The sequence below is a fragment of the Myotis lucifugus genome, unplaced genomic scaffold, assembly GCF_000147115.1.
Source record: "Myotis lucifugus unplaced genomic scaffold, Myoluc2.0 scaffold_53, whole genome shotgun sequence".
Classification (NCBI taxonomy): domain Eukaryota; kingdom Metazoa; phylum Chordata; class Mammalia; order Chiroptera; family Vespertilionidae; genus Myotis; species Myotis lucifugus.
Window position 1 is genome coordinate 4,125,902 of NW_005871101.1, and position 26,438 is coordinate 4,152,339.

The following is a 26,438-nucleotide window of genomic DNA, read 5'->3' on the forward strand; positions in this document are numbered from 1 at the left end:
GACCCTTTTGGGGGGAAGAAAAAGATCTGAAAACACTTCACATGGTTGCAAGTAAGAGTTGCTGTTTTCATTGTGACCACTAAATATTGTTATTTTATCATTCAGGACAAAATGTTTTTACTTCTTTTGCCAGTCAGTGGTTTGTGGGGTTTTGGCTTTGTTAGGAGTGAAAGTTTTATATGTAATGTAACTTTACTATAAAATGGCAAACTATATTGTCCTCCTAAGCTACTATTATTTGAAGTGACTTTATTAAGATATAATTTTAAAAATTTATTTGAAGGAATTAAGTTATTTTAAGTACATAGCATTTATTGATTGTCTACTGTGTTCAGGAACAGGCTTTTTCTCATTTAACAGTGACACAAGCACTTTAATGTGAATGAGCAATCTGAGGCTCAGAGAGGTGAACCTGCCAGTATCAAGGTCAAATCCAACGAAACAGCTTAGAACCCTAATGTGACTTCCTAGCTCATGTTCTTTTCTCAGTACTCCATTGACCTAAAAAATTATCTTAGTGTCTCATGACAGTATTACTGGTTTTGAGAAAGTAGGTTAGATGAGTCATATGAGGATTCAAGATAAAATTTAGATCAGAGGTAACTGGTGTGATTATTTGATTTCCAGAGTATAGGACTTTTGTTTCTGTTATGAAAGATGATTTTGGGTGATACTGAGTTGATTTTAGGCAGCATGCAGATGCCACATAAAATAACATCAAATCATATAATTAAAAAAAACCCCGCCCTTTTGAATTGCCTTTCGGTGTGTTCTTGACAAAGTAGAAACTCTCAATTTGATTCTAGAACCTCTACCCTAGATAGAGTTGCTCATTTGTTTTTTTCAAAGAGAGCAGATTTCAGGGAGCCAACAGCCTGATAGCTAGAATTTAATAAATGTTTTATTGCACTTAACTTTTACAGTTACCATCCATGAGTGCCGTGCAAGTCAGATTTTTCATTTATAATGTAGTAGCATAAAGTTTCCTGTTTAGAAGTGTATTGTAGGGGGAAAAGTACAGGTTTTGTGTGCCTGAAGTAAGAACTCATGTTGGGAGTACCTGCCTGAAGGTTAGGAATGCATCAGCTCTTCAAGTCTGATACGAACACTGCATCTTACAGTGAAGAAGACAGTCCTGAAGCCGATGACTCACTTACCATGTGTCTCAAGCTAAGCACAGAGCCCGAATATCCTGCCCTCCAGTACAGCGTGGCGCTCCGCACTGTGCTCTGCTCTCTCTGGACAGACCAGCAGCACCCACCCCGTCAGGACAGAAGTGGGCGTTGCTATTTCTAACAATGCCGTGTCTCTCTGAATGGCATATCTGTGTTCTTTGCTTTTATTGGCCTGGGAGTGCTTATCCAGAGGACATGTCAGTCATTGCCCTTTACTAATAAGCCTCACTAAATAGGCTCATCGCCTGGAGGGACGTGGGCATGAAATAAATTGCTCTTTATAACTGTACGACATTTAAATATATATATATATATTTAACAACTTTTCGTATATAAAATGTCACAATATGATAGTGAATAGAAAAGTAACAGATACGCTGTCATTCTGAGTAAGGCATTATAGAACATTTGAATGACACCATTTCCTTCCCTTTGAGAGTAAGTGAATTTAAGAGCAATCTATAATTATTTTAAGAGAGATAAACATCCCTTTTCCCCATTTTGCATCCGATTTAAACCCCTTTATGTGGAGTTTTTGTTACAAACAAACAAAAATCTACAAATTAAGATATTTCAGAGAGCTTAGACATTGCTTGGATGCGCTGGACAGCAGCTTGATGCTATACTATCAATATCCTAAACATACATTAAAATTGAGTAGCTGATAATTACTTGATTATCTAGTTTGGTTAGTGTAGAACAGTTTACCAAGTTTTACATTGTTAAGATTTAATAATATGAATCTATAATTTCCATCATATCAATCTCTTAACCCCGTGGTTGGGAAACTGCGGCTCTCGAGCCACATGCGGGTCTTTGGCCCCTTGAGTGTGGCTCTTCCTAAGCCTTAGGAGTACCCTAATTAAGTTAATAACAATGTACCTACCTATATAGTTTAAGTTTAAAAAATTTGGCTCTCAAAAGAAATTTCAATCGTTGTACTGTTGATATTTGGCGCTGTTGACTAATGAGTTTGCCGACCACTGTCTTAACCTAAACATTTCAAGGGGATTTTTAAAAGGACTTCATATCCTTTTTAAAGTTTTGATGCTATAAAACATGTTAAATTGTACCTATGTCACACATCTCTTTTATTAGAAGATGAAAAATAAATTTTCTTTGCTATCTAGGTGAGCATCAGCTCAAAATCCAGAAGTCATCTAAGTTTGATCTGGGTGTGGGTGAAGCTCCTTAGGTTTAGTTTTTCCAGAACAATTCAATTCCTCTTCATCTGCAGGCCTATGAAACTAAGGTGTCAAGTATTCTGACCTTGAAACAACCAACATACAACGGGGGGTGGGGGGGCAGGCGTTAAGGTGCCTCCATAGTCTTGTTCATCAAAGCAGAAAATCCAAGGTATGTAGGACTCACTGGTTCATCGCAATTCCGAAATCCAGCTGGGCAAATACATGGTCCTTGCATAGGTTTTCAGGCCTGGCAATAATTTTCCATGACTGTTTATTCTTCTGTTTTGGCTATTGGTTCCACTCTCTGAATCATCCTTCCTTTTTCATGGAAGGTGTTATGTGCCTGTTTCTGAGTTTTCTCAGCCTGCTTCCTGCCGGTAGAACTTTTGGGATCTATGGCCCTTTTGCATCTAGTACTGTCTCTGTCCCTTTCAGTCCAAACTGGCAGTTTCTGCTGATAAAATGCTCTCAAAACTTTTGTGGGTCTTCTGTGAAACTCTGTTAGACAAAAACCACACCCACATATTTCTTGAAGGTAAATCCTTCTCTACCTTGGGCTTCTGCTGAGACTGAGGAGAGACAACGCCCTTTATCTTCCCAAAGCCCTATTGGAAGGACCTGCGAGTCACAGTCTTAAACTTTTCCTGCGGTCTGGCTGAATCACTCTCTGAGACACCACATTTCCAAGCTCTGAACAAGGATTTCAAAAGCCACACTCTCCATCTCATCTTTAGATCATGTTCTTTTTTCTGACAGTTCCCTGGAATTGATTTTTGCTTGGAAGCTATTTCTTAATTTTAGCCTTGTTTGTAGTCTAGGGAGGCTGAGAATGCTCAAAACCAACAAGTCCTGCCTCCTTTCTGTTTAGTAGTCCTTCCTTCTCACAGTTTACTGTGAGTAACAAGAAGAAACCAGGTAGCATCTTCAACATTTTGCTGGGAAATCTTAGGTAAACCACCCAGTTCATTTTTTACTTCTCATATACCTGTAAGCGACTGCAGGTCATGTACCTATATGGAAGTGGGGGTATTGGTAAGCCTTCTGCCACAACATAAGTTCCAGCTTCCAATAAAATTTTCTTCACTTTTATTTACGCCTTTACTGGCAATCCTTTCAGAACCAGAATTCTGTGGACACTGTGCTCAAGTCACCTTATCCTCTACTCACACCCCTCGTAAGGCCCTCGACACAGTCCCAGTGCTGCTCCCACCTTTGAGACACTGGTTACGACAGCACTTCACTTCCAAAATCTGTATTAGCTACCCTGTTGCACAGCAAATCATCCCCAAACTAAATTTCCTTAAAACAACAAATATTATCTTACAATCTCTATGGGAAAGGAAGTTGGACTTTGCTGGGTGCTTCTCCCAAGATCTGTCATGAATGTCACATGATGAAGCTGCGGATTAGGGTTGAAATCTTCTCAAAACTCAACTGGGATTGAAGAATCTGTTTCAGAGTTTACAATGTGGTTGGCAGGCCTCAGAAGGCCTGCTTTCCACCCTGCTCATCTGGGCCTTTTCGTAGGACTTTCCATAGCACCAACAGGGAACTTACAACATGAGGACCCAAGATGAAAGGGAAAGTATTTTAATAACCTAGTCATTTTGAAAGTGATAAAGCATCACTGTTTTATCAATACCAAAGTCCTCACAAGCTAACATTTATTGGACACTTTCTATGTACCAGGCCACTGTTGTAAATCGTTGTCTTGGATTATGCAACCTAATGCTTTTGAAAAAATGTTTTGCTACATATTAAAATGTGATTTACCATTTAATTTGAAGTAAGAAGTGGCATTTGAAATCATGGCCTCCAGAAGGAAATTGTCTAAAGCATCTTATCTGGAAGAATTATGATGAAAAGAGTGGTCCAGGTAACTTTCTGAAGTACAATCCCAACCTGTAGGCTGTCAAGAGAAATACCAAAGTGGAAGGTGTCATGTCCTTGGGGAGTTTCAAAATCCATTGACAAAATGTGAAAATTTCCCACTGCTACAAAGCACTGTATTTCATTGGCAAGTAGATGGGGATGCAGTGCAGTGTGTTAGTAGTATTTTCACATGTTTCTGAATGTTCCTTCTGACTTTATAGACTGCGGTCCCTGGTGAAGACCTTACTATTGAATAGTCCGAAGATAATTTTTTAAAAATATATTTTATTTTATTTTTTTTACAGAGAGGAAGGGAGAGGGATAGAGAGTTAGAAACATCGATGAGAGAGAAACATCAATCAGCTGCCTCCTGCACACCTCCTACTGGGGATGTACCTGCAACCAAGGTACATGCCCTTGACCAGAATCGAACCTGGGACTTTTCAGTTCACAGGCTGATGCTCTTTCCACTGAGCCAAACCAGTTAGGGCCAGAAGATAATTTTTATAGAGTTTTACTGGTCTTGGATAACAAAATCTTTTTTTAAAAAATATATTTTATTGATTTTTTACAGAGAGGAAGGGAGAGGGATAGAGAGTTAGAAACATCGATGAGAGAGAAACATCGATCAGCTGCCCGCAGCCAAGGTACATGCCCTTGACTGGAATCGAACCTGGGACCTTTCATTCTGCAGGCCGACGCTCTATCCACTGAGCCAAACCGGTCAGGGCGATAACAAAATCTTTTATTTAAAGAAAGTGTAAATGGAATGACAATTTCAACTTGTTCATTCATCCCTACTTTGAAAGTCAAGTTTAAAATGTTGCAGTTTATGAGTATTCTTTTGTGATATTGATAAAATAAAAGTAGAGCATAAAAGCATATTATGAAAGAGTCATTAAATGTTTTCTGAACAATTGTAATTCCAAATTCATGGTATGACCTCACTCTTCTAAACATATTTTAGTAAATAGAAATACATGAGATAAATATTTCTATTTTCCTTTTGACTGGCCTAAACATATTTCTATAAGAGATTGGGAATTGGATAGAGAATATTTTGTCAAAAGGTTTGAGGCCATATTCCATTCAACAATTAAGAAAGAATTCTGTTCTTGTCAGTGAGAAGTGACTGTTGAATTTCTGTTGAATCAGTGATTGTCTCTCTGCCCCACTCCTATCTGTGTGGGTGCCAGGTTACTGCCATGATATCCATTGTCACTTTATGTTACTGTGGACTTCTCTTGGTGATAATCATGTGGATACCATAAGTCTCCTGTGACGTGTGGTCTCTGTTCTCTGTCCCAGAAACCAAAAGAGCAAATTTCCCTCCATATTCCACACTGTAGTGCTAATGTGCAGTGTGATTCTTATGAAGATTTACAGGTTAAAATTTTGTTTTTTAATATATCTTTTATTCCCTGGATTGATTAGGGTCCAAATGGACAGAGCTAAAGGAAGCTCTTTTCTGTTGAAACTGTCCAAGGAAGCAGCAACCAAGAGTTAGCTAGAATGATGGTATTTGTGAGTACACCCTTAGAAATCTTCATCTGTGGTCCCACAGTAGCAACACTTTGAGTACAGGCTGCACCTTTAAAGAAAGACTGCTTTGTTGTATTTTTGGCCTCCAGCTGTTCTTACAACTCATTCCTAAGACCACATTGTGGGTCTTGTCTCTGACCTTCTCTTCCTTTAGGGAGGCATTTTCTATTTGGGATCCATGGGGGTCCATGAACTTCCTGAAAATGTCACTTTTGTGTATGTGCCATCTTCTAAGACAGAAGCCATAGCTTTTATCAGATTCTCAAAGCCTCAGTGACCTGAAAAAGGTTAAGAACCACACTGCTTTACGACAAATTCCTCTTTCTGAGGTATTTTTAAGTCCGCCTTGGAATTTGACCTCCCCTGGTCCTATCCCATGAATCCTTGAAAGTAGTTGGGTTTGTAATGGGGTAGCAATAGTCATTACTATTCCCTTAAAGCTCTAACCCACTCCACCCCCTTAAATTAGAAGAATCCTAATTAGGGACCTAAATGGCATTTAATAGTTGCATTCCTTAGACTCCATTAGTAATTGCTTCATGAATAGTAAAAAGTGCCTGGCAATTACATGAGAAATTTATACTTTCCAAATTGCTTTATATTCATGATAGCATTTTTCCCCCCCTGAAAACTATACTATGTTATAGAATAAAGCAAAATATGCCATATTGTGACCAGTTTAAATTGGGGGAAACGGATGTCCCACAGCCAGCCAGTGACACACTTGGTATTGATGCTCACATTGCCTGAATCCTAACTCAGGGCCCTGACTAATCCTCAGTTTCCAAGGCTCCCTTGCCCTGGAACTCACTGTAATGAGGTTTTAACAGTAATCACAAAACAGAGTTTCTTTCTGACTTTGCCTCATGGAGAGAACTCAATCCTTTACAGATTCTGTCAAACAGTAAATATTCCCAGATGGTGACTCACCTGGATTAGAGAACTGGTCTCCTGGGAGTCTACCTGCCAGCCCCCACCTCTGCCCATCTCTGTGTCTAAGGAAGGTGCTGATGGCTGCTCAAGCTACTCCTTCCTGCTTCACCTCAACAGCTTTTTACGTCAATAGCGTGTTTACCTTGTTCCTTTTTGGATCGCACATGCCCTGGAGGAGCCTGGAAGGCTCCATGGAGATTGGGTTCCAATGTATTAGACTAGTAGTCACTGTTGTGAACTTGGTTTCCCACCCTTTCCATCCTATCTCTCTGGCACATTGTCCTTGATCCAAGAATAGGGGCTTGGGTGGTTCTTTACCTTGGGGTGATTTTTTTTGGACTCCTCTGCATGCTGGGGTATAGACAGGGCTTAAGCTCCGGCTATTTTCACCACAGGCTGTCACCTCCTGATAGCAACTGTGGCTTCATCCTGACTCCAGAGGTGACTTTGAACCTCACCACTCAACTGATTCTCCAGCTGTGATTTTTAGTTTCCAGATGTAGAAGCCAGATCACTCCTAAATAAATCATAGATTGGTGGAGCGGGAGAGAATGTTTGTAGAACCCAGGTTGCAAAGAGCAGCATATGGTTATGTTTTGGTTTGGCCTACACAGCACTCTGAAAAATTTCACAGTAGTTGTCTACAAGGAAAACGATATTTTATGTAAACATCCGATTCCCGACTTTGAAGTCATAAGATCCCTGGACACTCGGCTGCATTCCTGCATCGTGAATGGCTCACATTTTGAACGGAACATGTGGGCTTCAGTTGGCAAAAATTCTAACTGGGGATTCTTTATCTTGATTAGCTTCTGTGGTTTATCAATGAAGAAAGCGAGCCTCAGAAAGATAGAATGACTCGACATCTGTGCTTTCCAGTGTAGCCTTGGCCATGTGTGGCAAAAGCACTCACAATGCAGCTAGTGTGCTTGAGGAACTGAATTTTAAATGTTAATTAATTTAAATTTAAAAATTAAAACAGAAGTATTGTAAAATATTTTTCTGTCCAACACAACGTTATTGTTTTGCTGACACTACATTTCCGTTAACTGTTGTCTTGCAATAGATACAATGAGTGGATTACAGTGTACAGATACTTTCTACTTTTTTAAAATTTGAGACTGCTGGAAATTTAAAAATTACACAGGTGATTCACAGTGCGCTTCCTTTGGACAGTGCTGACCTGGCAGAGCCCACAGATTGCTGGTGGCAGGTGTGATGTTTGTAGGCAGATACCCACAGTTATAACCATATTTTTTCTCCATGACTAAAGTGTTACCCAACTTTTCTCCTAATCCTCAAAACATTTTCATTATCTACACTAATAAAAGAAAAAGATGCAAATTAACCATCACTCTGTCACTCTGCTACACCCACAAGCCACATCCACCAGCCAATCAGGAGCGAGTATGCAAATTAAGCCAACTAAGATGGCGGCAGCCATGGAGCTGGAGCAAGCAGGAGGCTTGGGTTGCCCCCGGTGATGGAGGAAGCCAAGCTTCCCGCCTGCCCTGGCCAGCCCTTGGCTCCGCTGAAGGCTACAAAGTTTCAATTATAGAAGATAAATAAATTCCAGATACCTGCTTCCAGTCCGCCCGCTGAAAAAAAAGAAAAAGAAAAAAGGAGAGGCTGGGAGCTTGAGTCGCCGGGGGGCATGGCCAGCCTGAAAATGGCCGTCAGCCCTTCACCCAGGCTGGCCAGGCACCCCAGTGGGGCCCCCTCCCAGCCTGAAGGGGCTGTGGGCAGCCTGAAAATGGCCCTCAGCCCCTCACCCAGGCTGGCCACACCCCCATGGGGTGAGAGTCCACGCTGGGGGGCTTGGCCAGCCTGAAAACAGCCATCAGCCCCTCACCCAGGCTGGCCAGGCACCCCAGCGGGACCCCCACCCTGATCCGGGACACCCTTCAGGGAAAACCAGCTGGCCCCCACCAGTGCACCAGGCCTCTATCCTATATAATAAAAGGGTAATATGCAAATTGACCCTAACAGCAGAACGACTGGGAATGACTGGTCACTATGACACACACTGACCACCAGGGGGCAGACGCTCAATGCAGGAGCTGCCCCCTGGTGGTCAGTGTGCTCCCACAGGGGGAGCTCTGCTCAGCCACAAGCCAGGCTGATGGCTGCCAGCACAGCAGTGGTGGCAGGAGCCTCTCCCACCTCCTCAGCAGCGCTAAGGATGTCCAACTGCAGCTTAGGCCTGCTCCCCGCTGGCAAGGACATCCCCCAAGGGCTCCTGGGCTGCCAGAGGGATGTCTGACTGCCAGCTTAGGCCCACTCCCAGCGGGTGGACATCCCCCAAGGGGTCCCAGACTGTGAGAGGGCACAGGCCGGGCTGAGGGACCCCCCCGAGTGCACAAATTTTTGTGCACTGGGCCTCTAGTAATATATAATCTCACAAACTCCTGTAGGAATTTAGTTTTCCTCATTTTTATGTGGTATATGATACAGAAGTGCTTTTGTGTAAAAGAAAATTCAGCTTTGTGTATTATCAACTCTTATATAATACAGGTAATTTTAAAAATAAAATTAATATTCATGATACATATGACTACTTTTAATTTTTAATACCATTAAAATAATATTGTATTTGATTTTGGGACAGATGTATAAGATATGTAGTCTAAAATTAGTTACATATTGTAGCCTCAAAACTAGACAAAATTACTTTTAGAGCTAATATATTGTATTCTTATATTTGACAAGATAAGAAGGAATCAAAAACTTCACAGACAAAACACTGGGTATGAGAATAGCCCAGTCAACTCTAATATTTCCTTTTTTTTGACATTTTAGTTATTGAACTATGAATTGTAACATATATACATAGAAGTGCACAAATTGTAACCATACAGCTTGATGATTTTTGTGCACCAGCAACCTGATCAATTCACATAACAATACCAGCACCTTGAAGTTCCCTTGAACCACTTCAGTCACTGCCCCCACCTCCTAAAAACAATCACCATTGATTAATCTTGCCTGTTTTTGCACTTTACATAAAGGAAGTCAAATAATGTATACTCTTGTGTCTGGCTTCTTTTTTTTTTTTAAATATATTTTATTGATTCTTCACAAAGAGGAAGGGAGAGGGATAGAGATCTAGTAACATCGATCAGCTGCCTTCTGCCCACCTCCCACTGGGGACGTGCCCGCAACCAAGCCACACGCCCCTGACCAGAATCGAACCCGGGACCCCCCAGTCCGCAGGCAGATGCTCTATCCACTGAGCCAAACCAGCCAGGGCTGGCTTCTTTTGCTTAACATTGTTTTTGAGATTCACCCAAGCTGTTACATGCATAGATTATTAGTTTCTATTAATATGCTATTGTGTAAGTCCATCACAATTTATCCATTCTATTGACGGACATTTGGGCAATGTCAATGCCTGTTGTTTTGTTCGTGTGTGTGTGTGTGTGTGTGTGTGTGTGTGTGTTTCAAGGATTAGCAGTTTCTTGATGATCTTGATGACTATTTTGAGTAAGATAATACAATTTAAGGACTGTTTTGAGAGCATTTGCAAAATTGTTACCTAATTATTGCCCCTCTCTGAGTACTAATTTAACATCCTTATCCTGTCTGTATATTATTAGTATAAATTTAAAAATATGATCCAAAATAAAAATAACTAAAACTTAATGTTCAAAACACAAGCATTGGTGTCATTGTTCAGCCAATGATAAGCTGCCGTAGGGCCTGCCCGGATATGAGCTCACTTGTCTCTTCTCTCCACCGTCATTCGTGCTCATTTGGTACATTCTTTTTCCATTTGTATGGAAAAAAGCGGTCATTTTTAAAGTAATCAATTTATCTATTTTAAAAGAAATTACAGCAGGTTCAATTACTGCCTTTTGCTAAATTTATTTCCTGACACATGTTCCCGATCCCCCTGGTTTGGGATCCAGAGTATAACTGAGGACTCAGGAGGAAAATTATGGAGTGAACGCAGCACCTGGTGGTGCTTAAGCTAGCCTTGAGAGCTCTTCTCAGTTACAATTGTGTGAGTTTAAATCCTGAGCTGCTAGCTTAAATGAACAATAGTGAAAATAAGAATTACCTGTAGTGACTCATGCTAGGCAATTTGTTGATACACAGTACATTTCACAGCATAGTTTTGCTTTATTGTATATAAATGGCAAAAAGGGCAAGGTGTTCTTGGAATTGATCCATGAAAAGCTCTAAATATTGCCTTCAAAACCTGTGATAATTGAACTTGTGTTAGGCTACAGTTTGTCTTCATACAAATTATGCTAGAAAACACTAACTAATAAAATATTTGTGTAAATAAAATTTTATCCCTTTTTACATGAACAGATTTCTAAATATTTAGGAACATAAGGAGGAAAGATAGCTTCCTAGCCAAAGAATTAATGGATGGTTCTTATCTGTAGATTCAGGCAGGCCCTAAAAGCATTAGTGCTCTAAAGCAATATAGAGAACAGACTGACAGCTCTCAGAGGGAAGGGGGCTGTGGGAATGGGTAAAAAGGTGAAAGAATTAAGAAAAAAAAAAGAAAAACTCACGGAATAGACAATACCATAGTGATCACCAAAGGGAAAGCAGGGGTTGGCGGAGGTAGAAGAGGGTATAGGGGGGATACATAGTGATGGAAGGAAACGTGGCTTGGAGAGGTGAACACACAATATAATATACAGAGGATGTATTACAGAATTGTATACCTGAAGCCTATGCAATTTTATTACCAATGTCACTCCAATAAGTCAATTAAAATTTTACTTACTGAACTCTTCCTTAATTCAAGAATTTTACTAATTCCCCCTCCCAGCACTAGATAGTTCACACCTGTGAAGTTTTGAAGGGAAGCTATTTAGAAACTGCTCAAAAAATCAGACAAGTGGCTTTGCATTATATCAGATATTTAAGGAGGTGCTTTACTTTTAGTTCACTTGGAGGACTGGTAGGTAAATTGTAGAAACATCTGAGGTGACAAAATTATAACTTGGGTTTCTTTAAATATGGCTTATTCAATATTATAGTTTATTTCTGGAAATCAGACTTTAGTTATAGAATGAATGTCTTTCTTGAGTGACTTTTTCTTTAAAAAAAACCCTTTATTGAAAATATTTCTGATTCTGTTTTCTAAAATAGAGGATAGCTAAAGAAATTACTGTTAGTTTAGGACAGGTAAATCAAGAAGATGTGATTTAATGCAATTAATGTGACACGAGTAGCCTTATAAAGGTACAGAGCATCAATAGATTAGTTATTGCTTTATAATGATTTTTAAAATTTCAGTGGCTTACAGTAATAAACATATTCATGTTCACAGTCTGCAGTTGGCTGTGTCTTGGCCATTATGGACTGGTCTAGTCTGGGCTTAACTTGTCTGGACCGAGGTATAGAAAACAGGTTTTCAGTGTCAGGCAGACTCCGAATGCCTCCTCTCTATGACCAGGGCCAAGAGGATTTCGTCTACCTGAGGGGGCCCTTCTCAGAGTCCACCCTGAGAAGGAGCACAAGAGGGCGAGTGCTATCATGCACCACCTCTTAAAGCCTTGCCTTGGAACTGGCTCACTGTCATTTTTGTCTACATCCCATTGGCCTAGCAGTTGTGTTGTTAGTCCCAACATTAATGGGTTGGGATGCAGAAGGATACTCTGCCCACAACAGGAAACACAATAGCATGAGTGACAGGGTGTGGGTGTGTGAGGGGTGAAGAATTTGGAAGTACAGCCCCATCTATCTTAGTCACTTTCAAAATTAGTACCCTGGGAGATAAACGAAGAAAGCTAATTTTACTTGAAGAATCATTTTACAGTGATTTGATAAACACTTTTAAAAAGATTGATATAAGATGTTAGCCATATTTGTATTGTCTTGGCAAAGGGTATGAGTTTATAATGAACAAGTACTTAGCATAAATTGTAAACAAAAGGCAATAAGTAAACGTCCTTTTATTCAACAAACTTTTCCTGAAGCACCTACTGTCCAGAGACTTTGTTGGGATATAAATTTTATTATATAGGCGCTGGTATCAAGAGATAGAATTATGACTGCTCTTTCAGTAACAATAAGTAGAACTTCTCCATCAAAGTATTTCAACGTTCATGGTGCTGATGTTAGCAGCAAAAGTAGATGTGACAAAACGTAGGATTTATTTTTATATAAAAACTTATGTGGGTAAAATAAAATAAAAACTAAAACAACTTAGAACATGGACCCATGGATGGTTTTAGGCATTTAAAATTTGGGGTAGACTTCTTGTGGACATATATAATACTTTGCTTTAAAAAAAAAACTATTGTATAGTCACTGAGATTAAATGAAAAAATTTTTTTCCATTAGTATTTATTTGAAAGTTATAGTACCTACTATGGCAACTCTATATGTTTATACGTAAAGCCTGGGGTGGGGGTGGGGGTGGAAACTGGAAAATTGGTAGAGGCAGATATCCTGCCTATTTTTTACCAGTCTGTTTTTGTTTGCTTTTTAACTTATCTGATTTTAGGCATTTCTTTAAAACACCCTTACTTTTCAAGTTGTACATTTATTAATTCCTTCCTTTTAATGTGAGATTGTGTGTTTGTATGTGTGATTGTATATTTGTGTGTGTGGCTTCTTTAGTAAGATAGTAAATTATTATGAGCCTTCTCTAGTAAGAAAATCCTAGTAGTAATTTGTTTATATTTTCACCCTTTAAAGTATGATTCTTCATGGCTTAACTTGAGAATATCAGACATTTCTACTAAACATGGGAAGCTGAAGGCGGGTCCCTAGGTACGCAAGTCTGGCTTTGATTTGGAATTGGATATTTCCTGTGAGTTGTCCTGGCCTGCTTTTGGTGCATAGAATAGAAGAAGCAGTGGGAAGAGGTAGTTTTGTTCTGTTTTTTTTTCTCTCTGCCAAGTTCATTTATGTACTTTTTGTGAACAATGCCTGCTCAGAAAATTTTCAGAGTAGGAACATGTAGATTCTTGTTAAGACCTCATAGGTGAAACCAGTGAAGTCAGCCAGCTACCAGTGTAGTGTTTGTTCTCTAACTTAAGTAAATACTTCTCCTCATTAACTTGTTCCTTTGGAAATATGTTGATGTGGGAAGAAAATCTGGCTTTGGTTTCCTTGTCTCTGTTTTATTACTTATTTACTTACTTTATTTATTTTACGTTGCTAGTTCATTACTTAAACACTTTTTTAAAAAAAACAGTCTGGTTGGCACCAATCAGAACAGACACCAAATAGAATATTTCTCCTGCTTAATTCTTTTATAAAGGAAAAACCTTTTTTTTTCTAGCACCCCCCTCGCACCCAGCACTTAACTATAAGAGGTTATGATTTGTAGCTACCACACCTAAAATTACTTTTTTGAATTTTGAGTTATGTCTCAGTAGATCATATCTAATTTCCCCTCTTTCTTGGTCTATTCTGATGTTATTCTGGTCACTCAAAAACCGGAATCTACTGGCATGCTGGAGGCTACATAGCTATTTTTCTTATACTAATAGTTGTGTTGACTCTACTTTCAAGATGTATATCCTGAATCTTACCAATCTGCACATATTTCTATTTTTAGCTTCCTAGTCTGACATACCGTAATCTCTTGACCAATGGCAGTAGGCTTCTACCTGGTTTTCCTGCTTCCACCCTTACTTCCCACAGAGTAGCCAAGTACTTTGCAAAGATTATTCTTTGTAGAATATTAATTGGGTACCGTTTTTTCCCATCCTCTTTGGAGGAAATTTTAACTCACTTGTTTTAATTTACCAACAAGATACCAGCTGCGTGGGCCTTTTAGCTGTCTCCATGGCCCCCAAGCTCACTCCTGTCTCAGAGTCTTTATACCTGCTGTGCTCTCCTTCAGGAAAGTTCTTCCCTGAGATTTCATCGCTGCTCCCTTTTATTCCTGCCTCAGCTCAGATTTCAGTTCCTAGAAAGGCAGCTGCATAACAAATGACCCCCAAACTCAGCACTTTCAGGCAGCCAACCTATAAACATTAACTATTTTGCACAGTTTTTTGAGGTTGATGAATCCAGGAGCAGCTTAGCTGGATAGTTCTGGCTCAGGGTCTCTCATGAGGCTGTAACCAAGTAACCAAGTGGTTGGCTGGGCTGCTGTGTGGAAGGATGGAGTGGGGAGGGAGGGGGGGTTAGGGGGAGGAATCACTTCTGAGCTCAACTTATTCACATGGTTGTTGGCTGGCTCTGACTTCAGTTCCTCACTGTTGGCCCAGTACCTCAGTTTCTCACTATAGAACACCCCTCCACAGATTGCCCGAGTGTCCTTATGCCATGGCATCCAGTTCCCCACAGGAAGAGCCCAACACAGAAGACACAATCTTTTATAATCTAATCTTGGAAGTGGATAGGATCAGTTGTGCTGGATGCTATTAGTCACAAAGACCAGCCCCGGTGCAGTGAAGGAGTATGAATACCAGGAGGTGGGGGTTGTAGGGTACAATCTGGAAAGCTGTCCTCTTGATGTCTTAGGATCAGTACAGTTATTTTGTGCTGTAATATTGTGTTCTTTGTAGCATGTTCAGAATGTAAGAAGGAAAGGAACCATATTTTGAACAACAACAACAAAAATCAGAAAACTATGTCTCCATAAGCAGACATGGTCAATTACTTCGTTATATATTTTTAAAGATCACGTTGCTAAAATATATATGAAATTGTGTTTCCTTATATGTGGTCTGCGTATTTAGAGGAGTTTGCCCACACATTGAATAGCCTTCAATCAGTGAATCTTTGAAATTAGTTCTCTGAATAGTGATTATTTTTTCAAAGCATTCTTCACTGTTATCAGCTTCTTGCTAAAGACATTCTGTCTCCCTCTTATTAAAGCTGTTTCATCTAATTTTTCTGTGGACTTGAAAGCCCCATAACCAAACTTTATAGAACTATGTGCAATAAAAATAAATATTATTCTCTACAAAGTTTTCTTTTTGAGTAATTAAGTTTTAAGAGAGGTTTTATTTTTAGTTTAGCCCTTTGTGGCCAATTTGTGCCTCTTTCTGGTACTCACCTATGTTTTCACAACTCTTAATAGACAGGATGTTAGGTTTTTCTATTGAACTTTTGTCTCTGTTGAATATGTCATGGTTGGCTTTGAAGTCAGTCTGACTCACACGTCTGCCAGATTTTCACTTTATGTCTTGAAACAAGTTGTTGAATCTTTCTGAGCCTGATTAAAAAAAATATCTTCCTTACAGAGTTGGTGTAAAGAATAAATTAATATGTTAAGGGCCTAGAATGTTACCTAGCATTTTCTTTCCTACTGTCCTCCTTCCCCAGTTGTTCCCATCAGGTTGAGTGGACTTCACACTCTATCACCCAGTGCCTAGTGACAAATGCCGTGGACGTCCTGGCTTATGTCCAGTGATGTAGGGTGGGCTGGGAAGACCAGTCCTACCAAGCTTGGGTTTCACTGCAGACTGGTGCCAGTAGCTTAGCCCTCTGGAAAACCCAGAGTCCAAAAGTATCCATAAAAATACACCTACTTTCTAGGCATCCTTCAGAGATTTGATGCCTACAAGCAGGTTTAACTGCTACGTGGTATTTTATTCCCTGCCTGGGCTTGGCAACAGTGGAACTCAGTCAGAGGCACCTTGGAAAAGAATTAGGCTATGGGGGTTTGGTGGGGTGGGAGTAGGGGAGGATGTTTCAGTCACTGTAGATACTCTAAGTTAAAACATTCAGAGCAAGGAATTTTTTAATTAGAGTAAGCTCTACAACATCCATGTAATTACATTTTTCCACACCCTAACATTCTTTTTTTCTCAGCTTACCCACCCTTGTGACTCATTCCATAGCAAAACCAGCGAAATCGGCATTCTCTTGTCATCAAGCAAAAGTGGGTCATCCCCCTGCTCTCCTGGCTTCTCTGGTATGCTACCCCCGAGAACCTCATTTCAGTTTGGACCTCTTCCTGCTGCCCTGTGTCCTGGTTTTCCCCATGGTCTGGTTTCTCCTGACCATTAGGAACCTCTCACTGTGGCCAGTTCCTTTCATGGACTCAGGCTGCTTTTTTTGGAATGTTGCATTTCTTGTATTCAGTCATCATCCATGCCTTGAGAGTACTAAGACTGCCTTTTTCTTCTTTAAGTTAAACGGAAATTCACCAAGAATCTATTATGTGCCCTACATTGAAGTAGGCCCTGATACTTACATTATGGGTTAGAAGAATGAGGCTCAAAAAGATTGTGTCCAGAATGACAAACATTTTAAACTATAGAGGCCCGATACACGAAATTCGTGCAATAGTAGACCTTCCTTCCCCCGGCTGCCGGCACCGGCTTCCCTCCAGCACCCAAGACCTGGGCTTCCCTCACAGCCTCAGCTTCATCCGGAAGGTTGTCCGGTCTAATTAGCATATTACGCTTTTATTATCATAGATGATAGAAGCAATTTAATGCAAATCTGCCAACTCCAAATTTAGCTGTTTTTCCAATTTAGCACAGCTCCCCTTCAGGTATGCCAAGACATTGAGAAGCATTGATGATGTCAGCTGGAAGGCTTCATTGGTTCATGCTTGAGTCTGTGCCACTGGCCATCACCCCTCCTCCAGCTAGGGGACTGCTGAAAGCAATTGTGGCAGATGTGCCCCAGGTACCAGTTTCCGGCTCCACTTTGAGTCTATGATGCCCCTGGCGTGTAGGATAGAGAGAAAGCTGTCATCTTCAACATTGATAAAAAAGATTAGAAAAAAGGATTGATCTTAAAAGTTGATTTAGCAAGTTAGAGTAGGAAACCTCCACTCACTTATAAGACTGAAATTATTATTAGATATAACAAAGTGTGGGGAACTCCCCGACTTCATTAATTTAGAATATGGATTTCATACTAAATCAGAAATGTGTTACATTAGAGGAGCTTTTCCTTTGACATTATAAAGCCTTATGCTTCTGTCTAGAAAGGTCACTTACATTTTTTCTTTTTTTGAAAACTTTTTCAATAACTTTAATGAAAATGAAGGTAGTTTTCATTAGTTGAAAAACAGGCATTTATTGATTAATTACATTACTGGAAAAGAATATTAAAAATAATTCATCTTGGGTTTCATAATGTGTTTTTAGAGTTTACCTTTGAAATTGTATTTCCTGAGGTTGAAGATTACTTTGGAGACTTTATCGAAGCCATATTGTGAAGACCCAAGGCAGGAAGATGAAGAAACTATGCACTTCCCTAAAATGTGAAATGACTGTAGACCTGGGTTTAAATATGGACTCCGGACCCATGCTGGTAGCTCAGTTGGTTAGAGCATTGACTTATACTTGCTTTCTGGATTTATGAGTCTAATGAGAGTATCTGTACTGTGTCTAGTACCTGGTAGACATTTTGAAAAAGCCAACCACACCTACCATTTTCATTAGTTAATAAATTTTTAACTTCTAGAAAAAGAAAGTATTTATCATACTAATGGTGAGTTAGTAACTTCATCTTTCTGTACAAAAGCTTCCTAGTTGTAAACTGGCTACGTTGCATAATTGTCTTACAGAACCCTAACTTAGAAATTAAAAATAGAGTTGACATAAAGCTCTAATGGTACCCTTTTAAGATTGCCGTTAAGGGAAGTTTAGCATATTATAAGACATGATGTTTTTAACAGGCATTTTTTATTTCTGTCATGAAGTATATTTTGGAATGATCTTTGAGAGACTGCTGTTTGAACCGTTAATTCATTTTACTCAAAGGCTATGAACATCAAAGCAGCAAACTCAATTAAGTGAAATAGTCAGGAAATGGAATATTCTTGTGAATTTAGTTGTTAGTATTAAGTAGAAAACATTACCTTCTCCACCCATATGGTTTCTGGTCTCTTCTTAAGTCATTCCATTGAGTTAGAGTTTGTATAGAAAGCTCTGTGCCAAGTGTTTTTGTAGAAAATGGAAGGGAAATAAAAACATTCTTAAAATTCTTTTTGCTACAAGTTATATTACTGAAAAGCATTCCAAACTGTATTAATTGCTTTAGCTCATTGGTAAGAATGTCATTGAGAACACCAATTTTTCTTCTAGTTCTGAAAATGGAGATTAGATCTGAAGAAGATTCAAGGAAGTGTATAGGGTGGAACAAAAGTGGGTTTACAGCTGTAAGTACATGAAACAGTTTGTTTTTGTATTATTATTTATTAATTATTGTATTATTTTCCATACAAACAACTGTAAATCTACTTTTGCTACACCCCGTATACAGTTCTATTTTTAACCTTTATAAAATTTCCTAAACCTTTTTAAGTTGGTATTTTGCATTGTATTCTTATTCCATTTTAAGTTTTGGGCAAATTATATAAAAAAGTGGATTAAAAAAAACAGAAATGAAGTTTTCTTTTTGGGTTTGGAAATCTGTCCCTTATTCAATCAACATTGAAGTATCTTATTGTGTATACAGAAAACCTAACAGAACTTTTTAAAACTTTTTTATTCTACAAGGATTTGATATGTACTAGTAAATAGTAAATCACATACCTGTTTTCAGAATTCAGGAAAAAATGCTCTGAAAAATAGAACCATTCAAGAAGCCAAATTTTAAGTTTTTTTTTCCTGTTTATTTTCTTACTCAGTGTCGAAGAATGAACAGTTTGAATCACAGTGATTTTTTTGTTGGGTTGCTTGCAGTTTTTTTCATCACAGTCAGGAATGTAAGCCTAACAGGAAAATGCATTCATGAATAACCAATATTTGTTTTATCTTACGTAAATTCCTGATCACTGACTTGGTAAGGAACATCTTGTGAACGTTATTTAACTCTATAATGAAATATTATCAGATACATATTTTCATCACATATAGATCATATATATAACAGCATTTTAAAATACTGTGGGAGAAGCGAATGGCTAAAGAAAGGTTGCTAGACTTTCTAAAGTTACATTTCACACCCTGCACCCCCGCAGATGTAGTGCCCAGTACCTCAAAGCAGAGGGTCTCCTGCTTAGAGCCACATGGGTTCTTCTGAACGAACCGTCAGGACAGTATTCATTTTCTATAGCAAATATGAGGAAAGGAAAGAACACTGTATACTCTTATTGCAAAGAAGAGCTTAAAATGTCCAAAAAGTGCAAAGAGGATGCAGGATATCCCTAAGAATGCCAATCAAACTGGTGAAGAAGGTTCTAGACATCACAGTTGACTTTGTCCCCACAGTTTGTCATCTTTTTCAGTTCCCGCAGTGGTAACTGTAAGGAGTTAAGCCGTTTGGTGGCGGAGGGACAGGAAATGTCAGGGGAGTAAGCAGTGGTGGTGGAGGGTTGGCTGGGATTTAGGTCTTAGACCCGTAAATGATGGTGAAATAGACCTTCCCAGCAGTAACCTTCTAGCCACCAGCCACTTGGGTATTGCGTAGATTACTCTTTACCCTTTTCTGCTATGCATACATCTCTATCAAACTTTAAACATGTCCAACACGGGAGGCATAATGGGCTCCTCACCCCATCCTCCTTGGTCCTGGGTCCACCTTTCACACAGCAGCCTACGCCAGAAATATGTGCACCATCCTTGGATCCACTTTCATAGTGCACGTGGGACCAGTCACTCAGGCCTTTTGACTTTATGTCCTTAAATATATTTGCTTCTGTGCATTCCTCTCCCTCTGTCAGTGATGACTGCATGTGCTTAAGTGTTACAGGGCAAGGTTCCCTTCATGCTGCACAATTACCCCCAGAACAGAGGAGGCCTCGTTGTATTGGAGTCAGTACAAAGCCTCTGCTATTACTGGGTGCTTTCTCAACTGCTTCATTTTAAACAGCAGAGCCCTGTGCAAGGAAGACACATGAGCCCAAAATGACCTCACTTAATGTGGTTAGATATTTATGGAGGCCTCCTGACAAAATCCTTTTATTTTTAAAGGATGCGGTAACATTTAAAATTGCATGGGCATTTTGTCCCTGGAATGTATGTCCTCACAATTGCAAATGTAAAATGACTTGATTAAAAAATCTTTTTACAAAAACAAACCAAAAAAACCCACAAGACAAAAACATGCTCATACAATCAGGAATTAGGGCTATCAAAAGCACCTACAAGGTGCACCTACAAGGATAAGAGAAATGTAAGCTATCGTAACTTTTACCAAATATCTGTATTTTATTGATTTTTTACAGAGAGGAAGGGAGAGAGATAGAGAGTTAGAAACATCGATGAGAGAGAAACATCGACCAGCTGCCTCCTGCACATCTCCTACTGGGGATGTGTCCGCAACCCAGGTACATGCCCCTGACCGGAATCGAACCTGGGACCTTTCAGTCCGCAGGCCGACGCCTATCCACTGAGCCAAACCGGTTTCGGCTAGCTATCGTAACTTTTACTAAATATCTGTAGTTTAGGACATTTGCAGTGATGGTGGCAGTGAGGATGGGCATGCTGCAGACATCTGTCAGAGGAGGGACTGAACACCTGACCTGAGGTGACCTGCACACGGAGGTCGGACATGCAGGCGGAGAGTTTGAATCAAATTGTTTGGGGAGATGTCGATGGAGAGAAAACATCTAAATATGTTCTGTGTACTTTTCACTTATGCAACTAGAAATAACAGATATCATGATCTCACGACACAATTGTACATTCAGAAAAGTACGTACATCATATGTTTACGGCTCAGTGAACTTACACAAACAGACCGTGTAGACCGAGAATCAAAACATCACCAGCACCCAAAATGCTCCCTCGTACTCTCTTCCAGTCCTCGCCACCTGCCTACCACTGCCATGTGCTCTGGGAACCGTGCCCTGTCTCCTAGCACTGCCCATTAGTTCTACTTGTGTTGAACTTTTTGTAAGTGGAATCATTCAGTAACTACCACTTTGCTGGCTGGCTCCTTTCCTCATCATTATGTTTGTGAACTTCACCTATGTTGTTACATCTAGTTTGTTCACATTGTTGAGTGGTATTTTATTTTTGGAACAACCACTACTTATCCATTCTGCTATGGTAGATGTTCATTATTATGGATAATGTTGCTGTTAAGATTCTCCTGTGTGACTTCAGGTGACTAAATGTTAGGCATTTGGTTGAGCCTAGGCCACAAGGCATTTCTTCCTCAGCGCCTGCAGATACTGTCAAACAGTTTTTCTAATGTTCTACTAATTTACATACCCATCAGCAAAGAGGGGAGTTCTTCCCCCACATTCTTGTTGACTTGGTATTTTCTGTCTTTTTAAATTTTAGCCCTATTGATGGAAGCTTATAGGTACTGCATTATGATTTTAATTTGATTTCCCTGATGACTAATTTTGATGACCACTTTTTCATATATTTAATTTCCATTAGGATATCTTGAAGTGCCTACTCATACTTTTTTCATCTCCTACTCTTTTTCACTTCCCTAAATTTTGTATATTCCGATCAGAAAAAAGAACTTTTTATTGGATTGTCTTATTGGCAAAAGTGATATTTCCTTATATCCAGGCAATATAGAAGTTTAACTTCCATGTTACTTTATTTTAGGTTATTTCAGTGACCTCCTGGCTAATCATCAACTTCTGCTCACTCTGAGACTCTCTACCCTGTCTTCTACTCGACCCATCAAGTTATTTTTTACAGCCATGTAGATCTGATCAAGTCAATTCCAGTCCTGTCATTCTCTCCCGACCCTGATTTCTCACATTCCTATCAACCCAGGCTAAACATAGTGTTTCCAGAACGTTCCTATAAAAGTTCACGGGGAGTGAGTACCGCACACTTGCTAAATAGTCAGATGATTAAGTCTCTTCCCTGGAAATTCTGGCTGAGTAGAGTCTGGTTGAACCCCAGGAATCTGATGGGAACAAATACTCCAGGTTATTCTTATCTTCAGGGAGGTGTCAGGAACATCATAAAAAGGTCCTTTAGTTGCTGCCTCAGGGCTCTTACCTGTTCTCTCTCCACTATATGGATTTTCTCTGTCCTTCCTCCATTGTCCTCATCTTTTAACATCCATGGCAAATGTCACCTCTGTAGCTTCAGTCCTGCAGGCTGAGTACCAGTAAAATTGCCATCAGTAACTACTTATTCCTGATCTTTCTCACAAACCTGTCCCACTGTGGCCTTCTCTTTCTCAGCTGACAAGAGGCACTGGTGTATCTTCAGTATAAATGCAGAAGGCCCTGTCCTGTCATGACTTCAGGCCTGATTTCTGCAGAAGCCTGCTATTAACTAGTTTCCCTGCTTGCATCTGTACCAGTCTGTCCAAGTGATCATCATTTTAAATGCCAAGTCAATGTCACGTGTTCCTTCTCAGAACACTCCAGGGGCTCCCCGTTTCTCCCAGAGGAAAAGCCAGTCTTCACTAGGTCCTAGGAGGCCTATTGCTGTCTGACCCCTTCCCCACCTTCACCCTTTGACCTTCCTGGCTCACTCTCCCTCAGCAACCCTGGTCTCCTGCTGTTCTTAGAACATCTCAGATATACTTGCACTTCAGGGCTTTTGCATTACCTATTCCTTCTAGCTGGACCAGTTCCCCAGATGTTTGTAGCACTAACTCACTCTCTTCGAGTCTTCGCACTGCATCCTGCCTTGACCACACTATTTAAAAATTAATTCTGACCCATCCTTCCCACACCTCCAATTTCTTATGCCCTGCTCTTCCCCCTCCCACCATGACCCTCACTGGTTTCTAATATACTATTAATTAAGCGTATTATCATTTACATCTGTCTGCCAGAATATGAGCTCCCAGAGAAGATATTTCTTACTGTTCTGCTCATGATGTATAAAGTGAGTGATGAATATTTGTTTTATTCGTTGAATAAAATATTCGGGATGTGATATGTAAGAGAGCTTACATAGTATCGCTTTACAAGCCAGATTTCTGTGGAACCTTTTATAAGATATGTTGCCTATTTTCATATTTTGAAATAAAAAGTTGACTTTGGGAGTTTGGAAGCTGGGATTGCTGGGTTGGTTTGAAGGAGAAGCCAATGGTAGCTCAGCTCCTTCTGCCCTGGTCATGGGTGTTCTCTGGGTTCAGGTTTATTCAATATAAAAACCTCTTAGGGATTGCTACTGAAGTACTGGATTTTAGGTTGTTTCATCTTTGCTGGCATTCCTAGATAACTTATGAAAATTAAATATCTTTTATGTTTGCTTCAAGCACATACATTATGAAAAGTATGTGCATAAATTCATAGTCCCATTATAAAACTGTGTGCTTTTGCATATTTTAGCCCTTCTCAAGGGCATTCTTATACATCCTTGCATTAATGCTGGGTGACCAGAAACCTAACCCTCTTTCTCTCGCATACTTTTTCCCTGAAATGCTGTGATGCTGTCCAGCTGAAATTTGACTACTAGATAAGAAGAATAGTACTGTACAGGGTCTATTTATATACATCCAATTTTAGAATAATTTTTGCTTCTATTGCTGTGAGTCCTTAAGTTTCTAATATATATACACATATAATTTTACATGTAATTTTTGCTTGGTGGAGTGCAGCATTTTTATGGGACCAGAGGGTATTTTTCCTCTCAGCCTAAAAAGAGATTATGTTTAAAACTCTGTTGACTCAGCATGTCATTATGCCACTCCAGCTTCCCTAACCTTTGGTGATCTCTAATTGTCTTCTTCCTGTTTTACCTGTTTTAGCCTCTTCCTACAACCTGAATTTATTGGTTGTAAGCTTTTCCTAAGAGTAAATCCTACACTTTAGTGTCTCCCAAGGTGCCTGGAACACTACTGGGTTGTAATCTGGGCTGTAATATAATAGCTCTGAGCAGCTAAGAGAAGAATCCTTTCATGAGGAGTGAATAGATTTCATCTCATAATGATGATTATTAGTGGCTCACCACTTGAAAGCATGCCAGAAAGGAGCTCTATGAAGCTCTATGAGGAAATATAGCTTAAGTCAGCTAATATAATACTTGTTTCAAAAAGCCAAATCTCAATTAGATTGTGTCACGAGGGAAAGCCTGGGTATATATAGTTTTATCCAAAATAGAAAAGGCAGTTAAGCACCAATTCAAATCATAGTTGAAATTTACATTTAAACGACTTTTACAATCAACTGTATGCATAGCAAACTTAAAAATAACACTGGTGAGAACTATTATAGGAACTTCATTGTGCAATAAAAAAAAATACTTCAGTTGCCACCTCGTAGAAAAATACCTAATCAGACTGTTCTTCGGTCTCTCAGCATTCTGAGAGCTATATTTCAGGGCTACGCTTTAACTACAGCTAATCTTAATGAGCCTATACCTCAACAGATAAATTTATGTTTAATCTCTATTCTCTTATCTGTTTACTAGAGGCCCAGTGCACGAAAATGTGCGAGTGTAGGGTCCCTAGGCCTAGCCTACGATCAGGGCCTACTTCCGCCCGCTCACCACTCCCCAGTCCCGCCCTGCCACCACCCACCCCAGTTCCCCATGGTTCCCCGTTGGCCACCCAGCAATCGGAGTCTGCGGGCTGCGGGGAGGGACCAAGAGGTGGTCAATGCACCTCATAGTGACTGGTCGATCGGTTGTCCTGGTCATTACACTGTATGGTCACTGGCCTTTTATTATATAGGATTCTCTGGGATATGTGATACTAATTAGTTAATAAGTGTGGAAATTCATTTGAAAAATTCTGGGACATAAAGGATGGCAGGCAAATGAGGAAAAGAATGAAATATTTTCTGTCTTTAAAAAAAGACTTTATTGTTGAAAGTATTACATACGTCTCCCTTTTTCCCCATTGACCCCTTATAGCACCCCCCCCCCCCCGCCCCAGACCTTCACCACCCTATTGTCTGTATCCATAGGTTATGCATAGATGTATACAAGTCCTTCGGTTGATCTCTTCCCACCCAGCCACTCTCACCCTGCCTTCCCTCTGAGATTCCACAGTCTGTTCCATGCTTCTATGCCTCTGGATCTATTTTGTTCATCAGTTTATTGTGTTCATTAGATTCCTCATATGAATGAAATCATGTGATACTTGTTTTTCTCTGACTGACTTATTTCACTTAGCATAATACTCTCCAGGTCCCGCCATGCTGTCTCAAAGGGTAAGAGAGATCCTTCTTTTTTACTGCTGCAAAGTATGCCAGGGTTTGTATATATCCCACAGCTTTCTTTATCCACTCATCTACTGATGGGCACTTGGGTTGTTTCCACATCTTAGCTATTGTAAATTGTGCTGCTATGAACACAGGGGTATTTCTGGTTTCTTATGCTATAGTCCTAGAAGTGGGATCACTGGGTCAAATGGCAGTTCCATATTTAATTTTTTGAGGAAACTCCATATTGTTTTCCACTATGGCTGCACCACTCTGAAATATTTTCTAAATACCCTTATTCATTTAACAAGATTATTGAGTACTACTGGATATTAGGAACTGAGGGATTGGGACTGAAGTGGTAGTGAGGTTTTGGGATATAGAAGAAAAGGAAAAAAGAGATAACCAATCCCATCCTTCAAGGCACATATATGTTCATTCATTCATCCATTATCTATTGAATGCTTGCAGTTTGCTGGGGATACAGTGGTGAAATAAAACAAACTAGAAGTCCTTGCCCTCACTGAGCTTATATTCTAGTGCAGTGGTTCTTAACCTCGGCTGCACATTAGAATCACCTGGGAATCTTTTTAAATCCTGATTTCTGGGCCTCGTCCTCCGGAAATTCTGTTTCTTTGTTATGGGGTGGGGCCACAACGTTAATAACAAAGAAACAGAATCTGATAACTCCTGATAATTAGGCGATAAACCTGGTCCATCTGCTAACCTCTTCTCCAAATGCTACTGACCCTCCTCTTTACTTACTAGTAAAATGGACTTTCTGCTGAAGATATTGCTTCCTCTGTAAACATC

General features: G+C 39.8%; 1 protein-coding gene across 1 annotated transcript in view; it reads left to right on the forward strand.

Annotated features, from left to right (window-relative positions):
• The first annotated feature begins 4,202 nt into the window (after window positions 1-4,202).
• GOLIM4 (golgi integral membrane protein 4) overlaps window positions 4,203-26,438 on the forward strand; it is a 63,879-nt gene continuing 41,643 nt past the window's right edge. The window contains exons 1-2 of the mRNA XM_014456000.2: window positions 4,203-4,238; window positions 16,454-16,556. Of these exons, the coding sequence (XP_014311486.1) occupies window positions 4,218-4,238; window positions 16,454-16,556 (124 nt within the window). The 5' untranslated portion in view covers window positions 4,203-4,217. The remainder of the gene's footprint in view (window positions 4,239-16,453; window positions 16,557-26,438) is intronic.